The sequence below is a fragment of the Peromyscus leucopus genome, chromosome 8a, assembly GCF_004664715.2.
Source record: "Peromyscus leucopus breed LL Stock chromosome 8a, UCI_PerLeu_2.1, whole genome shotgun sequence".
Lineage (NCBI taxonomy): Eukaryota > Metazoa > Chordata > Mammalia > Rodentia > Cricetidae > Peromyscus > Peromyscus leucopus.
Genome location: NC_051085.1, coordinates 60417 through 71328, shown reverse-complemented (window position 1 = coordinate 71328; position 10912 = coordinate 60417). Strand labels below are relative to the sequence as shown.

The following is a 10912-nucleotide window of genomic DNA, read 5'->3' as shown; positions in this document are numbered from 1 at the left end:
AGTTGAATCACATGCACTCTTTTATCCTACAAGCAACAGTTCTTTTCTGGTAAAGAAAGTCACTCTTGGTCCCCTATTGAGATACACAGTGGAAATAGTCCTCGCATCTCTTCCCAGCAAGCACAGTGCTTTGGATGGAAGAGAAGCTACTGTTGTGCTAAGTTTCCTAAGCAGAGTTGAACTAGATATGACCCTGTGTGTAGAAAGCACAGTTCTTTTGTTCTGAGCCAGATTACTGTTCTGCCTCTCTAAGAAACATGGTAGAGTAGAAGAGTGATCTTTTCTCAAAAGAAGAGTTTGTTTCTTGTTAGGCAACCCAGTGTTGAATTCCAGTGCATAAACAGAGTTGTAGCAATGCAGTCTCTTATCCTACAAGCAACACTTCTTTTCAGGTAAGGTAAATCACTCTTGGTCTCACATTGACATACACAGTGGAAATGGCACTAGTGTCTGTTCACAGCAAGTACAGTGCTTTGGATTGAAGAAGAGCTACTGTTTTGCTCAGATTCCTAAGCAGAGTTGAACTAGAAATGGCCCGTGAGTGTAGGAAGCACAGTTCTTTTGTTCTGAGCAAGCTCACTGTTCTGCCTCTCTAAGAAACATAGTAGAATAGAAGAGTGATTTTTTTCTCAAAAGCAGCGTTTGTTTCTCGTTATGCACCCAGTGTTGATATCCCCTTCCTAAACAGATTTGAATCACATGCAGTCTTTTAACCTACAAGCAACAGTTCCTTTCCGGCAAGGAAAGTCACTGCTGGCTCCCTTGATATATACAGTGGAAATGGCATTCACATCTCTTCCTAGCATGTACAGTGCTTTGGATGGAAGAGAAGCTACTGTTGTGCTCAGTTTCCTAAGCAGAGTTGAAATAGATATGGCCCACTTATGTAGGAAGCATAGTTCTTTTGTTGTGAGCAAGCTCATTGTACTACCACTCTAGGAAACATAGGAGAGTAGAACAGTCATCTTTTATCAAATGCAGTTTGTTTCTCGTTAGGCAACCCAGTGTTGGATTCCCCTCCTAAATGGACTTGAATCACGTGCAGTCTCTTATCTAAAGAGAAACAGTTAATTTTTCATAAGGAAAGTCATGGGCACACATTTAGAAACCCAGTGGAAATGTCACTTGCGTATCTTCCCAGGAAGTACAGTGCATTGGATGGAAGAGAAGCTACTGTTGTGCTCAGTTTCCTTAGCAGAGTTGAACTAGATATAGCCTGTATGTGTAGGAAGCACAGTTCTTTTTTTTGAGCAGGTTCACTGTTCTGGATGTATAGGAAACACAGTAGAGTAGATGAGTGTAATTTTCTCAAAAGGATAGTGTGTCACTCGTTAGGCAACCTGTGTTGTGTTCTTTTTCATAAACAGAGTTGATTCACATGCAGTCTCTTATCCTTTGCGCAACAGTTCTTTTCAGATAAGGAGAGTCACTATTGTGCTCCCATTTACATACAGAGTGGAAATGGCACTTGTGTTGCTTCCCAGCAAGTACAGTGCATTGGATTGAAGAGAAGCTACTGTTGTGCTGTTTCCTAAGGAGAGTTTAACCAGATATGACCCATGAGTGTAGGACACAACGTTCATTTGTTCTGAGCAAGCTCACTGGTCTGCCTCTATAAAAAACACAGTAGAGCTGCTGAGGTCGTCTTGGGTGAGGAGGTCGCACCGGAAGTGGCTGTGCCGCGCGCTCGGTGTTGGTAGGAAGCTGCTAGGGGAGTTTAGTCACTCAAGGGGGCGCGGCACCACTGGGCGTTATTCACGGCCCCCTGCAGCAGCCATGGCGAAAGGACGTGTCGCCGAGCGAACGCAGACAGGGCCGCTGCACTCGACCCCGGCCGGGGACCCGGCAACCGGCACGCGGGTTTCCACCACGCCAGGCAGCAGAGACCACCTGAAGGACAAACCTTGTGCAGAAGCTGGGTCAGCAAGAATGTCACTCCTTATACTGGTGTCCATTTTCTTATGTGCAGCATTTGTTATGTTTTTGGTATATAAAAATTTTGCTCAGCTTAGTGAAGAAGAAAGAGCGAACATGAAGGTTCCAAGAGATATGGATGATGCCAAGGCTTTAGGAAAAGTTCTCTCCAAATATAAGGACACCTTTTATGTACAAGTATTGGTTGCTTATTTTGCTACATATAATTTCTTGCAAACATTTGCTATTCCAGGTTCCATATTCCTCAGTATACTCTCGGGGTTTCTTTATCCCTTTCCACTAGCCTTATTCCTTGTCTGTTTGTGTTCTGGACTTGGTGCCTCATTCTGCTACATGCTCTCCTATTTAGTTGGAAGACCTGTTGTATACAAATACCTAACAGAGAAAGCAGTAAAATGGTCGCAGCAGGTAGAGCGTCATAGAGAACATCTCATTAACTACATTATATTTTTGAGAATCACACCATTTCTGCCTAACTGGTTTATTAATATTACATCTCCTGTGATAAATGTGTCATTGAAAGTGTTTTTTATTGGCACTTTTCTAGGTGTTGCACCTCCCTCTTTTGTAGCAATAAAGGCAGGAACAACTCTGTATCAGCTTACGACAGCGGGGAAGCTGTTTCCTGGAACTCAGTATTTATTCTAATGGTTTTGGCTCTTCTCTCTATTCTGCCAGTCATCTTCCAGAAAAAACTAAAGCAGAAATTTGAATAAAAATCATGAGTTTTTGTTTTCCACCACTACCACCACCATCATCATCTCAGGATTAGCAGGTGTATCCGTGTTATGTTTTGAAATCACCTCTTCAGTAACTGAAAGAAGGATTTGTAAAGTAAAATATCCCAGGAGACAGTTAAAACAATGCATTTATGTGATGAGGGCGAACAGAAATTGTTATACTATGAGAAGTGCTGCCATCAGATTTGTGAGGTGTATGTTATCCATTACTCTTCCAAGAGTAGCTCTGAGATAGCATTCATGTGACTTGGTTTGGAATTCTTACTCTAAATGATTCATTGAATTGAGTGTTTTTTTTCTTTTCTGTCTAATAACTAAAATAGTGAACTTGGGTACAGTGGCACATACATGTAATCCCGGCTGCTCAGGAGACTAAGGCCAGAGGATTGCTAGTTTGAGACCAGCTTGAGCAATGCCACAAGACTCTATATTAAAGTAAAATAAGGAACAGTGAAATCAAACAATAGAAAAATTCACAGCATAAACTGAATACTTGAAGCAAACAGGAGGTTTTATTTTCTTTCTCTTCAGACATCACTTTCCATTGGCCAGTGAATGTAGCAAGGATGAGTTATTAAAGTTTTCCTTATAGATTTTTATCATGGATAAGTATGATAATTTAAATTCTGACCAGTCTGTTTTCATCCTTTTTCTAGGCTTTACAGTATTTCCACCGTACATATATAAAATGAGAATTATATGCCTGTATCATATTGGTGTTGATAATGTATATTCAGATAATAATATTTTGTTACAGTGTCTTTATTATCTTGAAGGGGTTCTAAAAGTAAATACTCGAAGCAAATAGTTTTTAGACATTATTATTTTATACTGAAACATCTGGCAGAAACAGTGGTTAACTCTAGTTTATTTGTTCCAATGACTGTAAATTTTGCTTCATTAATATGTCTGCTCATTAAAGAGTATATTGTGTAATTACCTTAAAAAAACACAGTAGAGTAGAAGTGTGCTCGTTTCTCCAAAGCTGAGTGTGGTTTTCATTAGGCAACCCAGTGTTGAATTCTACTTTATAAATGGAGTATAATTACATGCAGTCTCTTATCCAACCAGCAACAATTATTTTCGGGTAAGAAAAGTCACTCTTATGCTCCCATTGAGATACACAGTGGAAATGGTACTCATATTTTCCCAGCAAATACACTGCATTGGATGGAAGAGAGATACTGTTGTACTCACATTCCTAAGCAGAGTTGAACTAGATATGGCCCGTGTGTGTAGGAAGCACTGTTCTTTTGTTCTGAGCAAGCTTAGTTTTCTGCCTCTGTAGGAAACACAGTAGAGTAGTAGAGTGCTCTTTTCTCAAAAGCAGAATGTGTTTCTTGTTAGGCAACCCAGTGTTGAATTGCCCTTCATAAACGGAGTTGAATCATATGCAATCTGTTATCATATGAGCAATAGTACTTTTCGTGTAAGGATGTCATTCTTGGACTCCCATTGAGATACACAGTAGAAATGGCACTTGCTTCTGTTCCCAGCAAGCACAGTGCATTGGATGGAATAGAAGCTACTGTTGTGGTCCATTTCCTAATGAGAGTTGAACTAGATATAGCCCGTGTGTGTAGGAAGCTCAGTTCTTTTGTTCTGAGCTAATTCACCATTCTGGCCGTATACTTAGCACATTAGAATAGAAGAGTGCTCATTTCTCAAAAACAGAGTGTGTTTCTCATTAGGCAACTCAATGTTGAATTCCCCTTAATAAACAGAGTTGAATCACATGGAGGCTCTTATCCTAGGAGCAACAGCTCTTTTTGGGTAAGGAAATAACTTTTGGACTCCCATTGAGATACACAGTGGGAATGGCACTCAGGATTGTTGCCCGCCTATACAGTGCATTGGATGGAAAGAAGCTACAGATGTGCTCAGTCTCTGAAGCAGAGTTGATCTATATATGGCCTGTGTATGTAGGAAGTATAGGTTTTTGTTCTGAGCAACCTCTCTCTTCTGGCTGTATAGGAAACAGAGAACTGGAAGAGTGCTCTTTTCTCAAAAGCAGAGTGTGTTTCTCTTAGGCAACCTAGTGTTGAATTCCCCTACATAAATGGATTTGAATGACATGCAGTCTCTTATACTAGAAGCAACATTTCTTTTAGGTACGAATGTCACTTTGGGCTCACAATAAGATACACACGGAAATGGCACTCGCATCTGTTTCCAGCAAATACAGTACATTTGATGGAAGAGAAGCTACTGTTTTGCTCAGTATCCTAGGCAGAGTTTAACTATATATGGCTTGTCAATATAAGAAGTCCAGTTCTTTTTTTCTTAGCATGCTCACTGTTCCGGTGAATAGGTGAATAGGAAACACAGTAGAGAAGAAGAGTGCTCTTTTCTCAAAAGCAGAGTGTGTTTCTCATCAAGCAACCTAGCATTGAAATCCCCTACCTAAATGCAGGTTATTCACATGCAATCTTTTACAATAGGAGTAACAGTTATTTTCGATAAGCAAAGTCACTATAGAGCTCCCATTTAGATACACACTGAAAATGGCTCTCAGGTCTATTCCATGCAAGTACAGTGCATTGAATCGGAAAGATGCTGTTGTTGTGCTCAGTTTTCTCAGTAGAGTTGAACTGGATATGGCCCATGACAATAAAAAGCCCAGTTCCTTTGTTCTGTGCAAGTTCATTGTTCTGGCTGTATAGGAAAGACATTAGAGTAGAAAAGTGCTCTTTTCTCAAAAGCAGATTATGTTTCTCAGTAGACACCTAAGTGTTGAATTCCCTTTTATAAATAGCATTGAATCACATGCAGTCTCTTATGCTATCAGCAACAGCTCTTTTTGAGTAAGGAAAGTTACCATTGAGCTCCCATGGAGATACACATTAAATGGCACTCGTGTCTGTTCCATCAAGTACAGTGTATTGGATGTAAGAGAAGCTTTTGTTGTCCTTAGTTTCCTAAGCACATTTGAACTAGATATGGCCTGTGAGTTTAGGAAGCACTTGTCTTTTATTCTGAGTAAGTTCACTCTTCTGGCTGTATAGGAAACACAGTAGAGTAGAAGAATGTGTTTTTCTCAAAGCAGAGTGTGTCTGGTTGGGAAACCCAGTGTTGAATTCCCCCTTTAAAAGGGAGTTGAATCTGATGCCATCTCTTATCTTATGAGCAACAGCTCGTTTTGGGTAAGGAAAGTCACTCTTGGGCTCATTTGATATACACAGTGGAAATGGCACTTTCCTTTGTTGCCAGCAAGTACAGTGCATTGGATGTTAGAGAAGCTACTGTTGTGCTCACTTTTCTAAGCAGAGTTGAACCAGACATGGCCCGTGTGTGCAGGAAGGACAGTTCTTTTGTATTGAGTAAGCTCAGTGTTCTGCCTCTGTAGGAAACACAGTAGAGTAGAAGAGTGCTCTTTTCTCAAAAGCAGAGTGTGTTTCTCATTAGGTAACATAGTGTTGAATTCCCCTACATGAAGGGAGTTGAATCCCATGCAGTCTCTTATACTAGGAGCAACAGTTCTTTTTGGGTAAGAAATGTCACTATTGGGTTCACATTGAGATACACACAGGAAATGGCACTCGCATCTGTTCCCAGCAAGTACAGAGCATTGGATGGAAGAAGACCTACTGTTATGCTCAGTTTTCTAAGCAGAGTTGAAATTGATATGGCTCGTGTGTGTAGGAGCAGAGATCTTTTGTTCTGAGAATGCTCATTGTTCTGACTGTGTAGCAAACACAGTAGAGTGGAAGAATGCTCCTTTCTTAAAAGCAGAGTGTGTTTCTCATTAGGCAACCCAGTGTTGAATTCCCCATCATAAAAGGAGTTGAGTCAAATGCAGTCTGTTATACTGCGAGCAAGAGTTCTTTTCATGTAAGGAAAGTAACAGTTGTGCTCCCATTGAGATACGCACTAGAAATGTCACTCTCTTCTGTTCCCAGCATGGATCATTGGATGGAAGAGAAGCTACTGTTGTGCTTAGTTTCCTAACCAGATTTGAACTAGATATGGCCCATGTGTATAGCAAGTATAGTTCTTTTGTTCTGAGCAAGCTCAATGTTCTGTCTGTACAGGAAACACAGTAGAGCAGAAGAGTGTTCTTTTCTCAAAAGCAGAGTGTGTTTATCATTAGGCAACCCAATGTTGAATTCCCCTACATAAATGGAGTTGAATCACATCCAAACTCATATCCTAGAAGCAACAATTCTTTTTGGATATGGAAAGTCACAATTGTGCTCCCATTGAGATACACATTTGAAATGTCACTTGCATCTATTCCCAGCAATTACATTGCATTGGATGTAAGACAAGCTACTGTTGTGCTCAGTTTCCTAAGGAGAGTTGTCCTAGATATGGTCCGTGATTATAGGAAACCAGTCCTTTTGTTATGAACCAACTCACTGTTCTGGCAGCAGAGGAAACACAGGAGTGTAAAAGAGTTCTTTTTTTTTTTCTCAAAGGCAGAGTGTGTTACTCATTAGGCAAACCAATGTTCAATTCTCCTACATAAATGAAGTTGAATCACACACAGTCTCTTCCTCTAGAAGCAATAGTTCTTTTAGGCTATAGAATGTCAAAATTGTGCTCCCATTGAGATTCACATTAGAAATGCCACTCACATCTTTTCCCAGCAAGTACATTGCATTGGATGGAAGACAAGCTACTGGTTTGCTCAGTTTCCTAAGAAGAGTTGAACTAGATATGTCCCGTGTGTATAGCAAGCACAGTTACTTTCTTCTGAGCATGCTCACTGTTCTGTCTGTATAGGAAACACAGTAGATTAGTATAGTGCTCTTTTCTCAAAAACAGAGTGTATTTCTCATTAGACAACTCAGTGTTGAATTTCCTTTCATAAATGGAGTTGAATCACATGCAGTCTCTAATTCTATGAGCAACAGCTCTTTTTGGGTAATCAAAGTGACTGTCGAGCTCCAGTTGAGATACACATTGGAAATGGCACACGTGTCTGTTCCATCAAGTACAGTGCATTGGATGTAAGAGTAGCTTTTGTTGTACTTAGTTTCATAAAAACAGTTGACCAAGATATGGCCTGTAAGTTTAGGAAGCACATTTCTTTTATTCTGAGCAAGTTCACTCTTCTGGCTGTTTAGGAAACACAGTAGAATAGAATAATGTGTTTTTCTCAAAAGCAAAGTGTGTTTCTTGTTAAGGAACCCAGTGTTGAATTCCCCTTTAATAGGGTATTGAATCCAATGCAGTCTCTTATCCTAAGAACAGCAGGTGTTTGGGTAAGGAAAGTCAACATTGGGCTCCCTTTGAGATACACAGTAGAAATGGCACTAGCGTCTGTTGCCAGCAAGTACAGTGCATTGGATGTTAGAGAAGCTACTGTTGTGCTCATTTTTCTACACAGAGGTGAACTAGATATCGCCCGTGTGTGCAGGAAGGACAGTTCTTTTGTTCTGTAGGAAACAGAGTAGACTTTAAGTGTTCTTTTCTCAAAAGATGAGTGTGTTTCTCATTAGGCAACCCAGTTTTTAATTCAACTTCATAGACCGAGTTTTATCGCATGCAGTCTCTTATCCTATGAGTAACAGTATTTTTTCAGGTAAGAAAAATCACCATTGGGTGCCCATTGAGATACCCAGTGGAAATTGCACTCGTGTCTTCTGTTCCCAGCAAATACAGTGCATCAGATGGAAGAGAATCTCCTGTTTTGCTCGGTTTCCTGAACAGAGTTGAACTAGATATGGCCTGTGTTTATAGGAAGCCCAGTTCTTTTGTTCTGAGCAAGCTCACTGTTCTGCTTCTGTAGGAAACACAGTAGATTAGAAGAGTGCACTTTTCTCAAAGCACAGTGGTTTTTTTTTTGGGGGGGGTCAGGCAACCCAATGTTTATTTAACTTCATAAACTGACATGTATCACAAGCAGTCTCTTATCCTATGTAATAGTTTTTTTCAGGTAAGGAAAGTCAACATTGGGCTCCCAATGAGATACCCAGTGGAAATGGTACTCATGTCTTCTGTTCCCAGTAAGTACAGTGTATTGGATGGAAAAGAAGCTACTGTTGTGGTCAGTTCCCTAAGCAAAGTTCAACGAGATATGGCCCATCTGTGTAGGGAGCACAGTTCTTTTGGTCAGAGAAAGCTCACTGTTGTGCCTCTTTAGGAAATACAGGAGAGTGGAAGGGTGCTCTTTTATCAAAATCAGAGTGTGTTTCTTGTTAGGCAACTCAGTGTTGAACTCCCCTTTATAAACGGAGTTGAATCACCTGAAGTCTCTTAACCTATGAGCAACTGCTCTTTTTGGGTAAGGAATGTCACTAATGGGCTCACATTGAAATACACACTGGAAATGGCACTCACGTCTGTTTCCAGGAAGTACAGTGCATTGGATAGAAGAGAAGCTACTCTTGTGCTCAGTTTCCTAGGCAGAGTTGAACTAGATATGGCCAGTGATTATAGGAAGCCTAGTTGTTTTGTTCTGAGCAAGTTCACTATTCTGGCTGTATAGGAAACACAGGAGAGTAGAACAGTGCTCCTTTCTCAAAAGCAGAGTGTGTTTCTTGTTAGGCAACTCAGTGTTGAATCCACCTTTAAAATGGAGTTGTTTCCCATGCAGTGCTGTGGGATGTTCTGTATGGTAAATCTGTTGCTCTTATTGGTCAATAAATAAAACACTGATTTTCTAGTGGCTAGGCAGGAAGTATAGGTGGGACTAACAGAGAGAAAAAAAGAAAGAACAGGAAGGCAGAAAGAGTCACTGCCAGCTGCTGCCAGGATAAACACATGTGAAGATGCCGGTAAGCCACAAGCCGCAAGGCAGGGTATAGATTTGTGGAAATTGATTAATTTAAGCTATAAGAACAGTTGGCAAGTAGCCTGCCAGAGCCATACACTTTGTAAGCAATACAAGTCTCTGTGTTTACTTGCTTGGGTCTGAGCGGCTGTGGGACTGCCGGGTGACAAAGATTTGTCCTGACTCTGGGAAAGGCAGGAAAACTCCAGCTACAAATGAGTTGGCAAGAGTTTCCACCTAAAACCTGAGAAAAGTTTCTAAAATTGAGCTAAAAACAGCTTCCTAATTGTCTCTCTCAAATGAGAGGCAGTTTGCCTGTTTGAGCTAATTGTGGGTTCCTGGTATGTGTGCTCAACTTGCAGTATTGCCGGAATGAGGCCTCTGTAAGTGAAACATTAAGCTGCATGGTCAATTTAGCCTTTGCTAATACAAAGCAAAAAAATAGATTTCTGGGCTACATGCTGCTTGAATAAAAGCATAGAACCAGGATAGGTCCCAGAGCTGGCAGTAAACATACTAATGCCATGTTTGGAAGCTGAGGTGGGTGGAGCCAGCAGCCAAAGCACTGTTTCAGTCTTACAAATGCTTCAGTTTAAAGCAATAGTTTCACAATAAGACAGATTCAGATGTAATTGTTTACAATGTGTGTAAAATAGAAGTAGGCTTGAAAGAAAAAAGAACGGTGATATGTACAGTTATATAAACAAATACATAGTTTTAAAAATAAAGTCTTTAAAGAGACAATAAAATTAATATAAAACATAAGCCATGTAAAGATGAACATTACACAGAGAATCTGGATTGTGTTGTCTTTGGGATTTTTAACTGCAGAAAAACATTTGATCATAAAAGATGTTGAGTTAAACCAATATGCATATTTGAAAGATACCTTGACTTCAAAATTTGGATATAAGGATGTGTTGCTTTGGAAAGGAGACTCTGCTTTTGTTCTCACAGAAAGCAAGAGGCTATGGATTTGTTCCATATTAAGATACATCAGGTTTGACCAGCCAAGACCCCTTGAAAGGTCTCCGATGACACCATGGCCCAGATAATCCAACGACCAGATCAGATCCAAGACAACTGGCTCAGACAATACAGCCTCATCGGCTATTTTATAATCCTAAAATTTTCTTTGTGTCCCCATAAGATATAGCGCCTCCCTCCAGCAGGAAGTAGTAAGAGAAGCTATGTCCTAATTCCCAAATTATATGTAATTTTAATTTGTTAAGTAAAACCTTCCTTTTAGAAAAAAAGGGGGGAATGCTGTGGGATGTTCTGTATGACAAATGTGTTGCTATGATTGGTCAATAAGTAAAACACTGATTGGCCAGTGGCTAGGCAGAAAGTATAGGCAGGACTAACAGAGAGGAGAAAAGAAAGAACAGGAAGGCAGAAAGAGTCACAGCCAGCTGCTGCCAGGACAAGCAGCATGTGAAGATGCCATTAAGCCATGAGCCACATGGCAGGGTAGAGATTTAAGGAAAGAAACTATTGGCCTCCCATTCTGATAAACACT

The 10912-nt window shown here is 40.4% G+C and overlaps 1 protein-coding gene across 1 annotated transcript; it reads left to right on the top strand.

Moving 5' to 3' along the window:
- The first annotated feature begins 1641 nt into the window (after positions 1–1641).
- LOC114688991 (transmembrane protein 41B-like) lies at positions 1642–2630 on the top strand. Its single transcript, XM_037200412.1, has one exon. The coding sequence runs from the start codon at positions 1777–1779 to the stop codon at positions 2581–2583; it is 807 nt and encodes a 268-aa protein (XP_037056307.1). The 5' UTR covers positions 1642–1776; the 3' UTR covers positions 2584–2630.
- Positions 2631–10912: the final 8282 nt, after the last annotated feature.

Excerpts from the sequence above, each read along its gene's own strand:
- LOC114688991 (XM_037200412.1), top strand. The coding sequence starts at position 1,777 with ATGGCGAAAGGACGTGTCGCCGAGCGAACGCAGACAGGGCCGCTGCAC.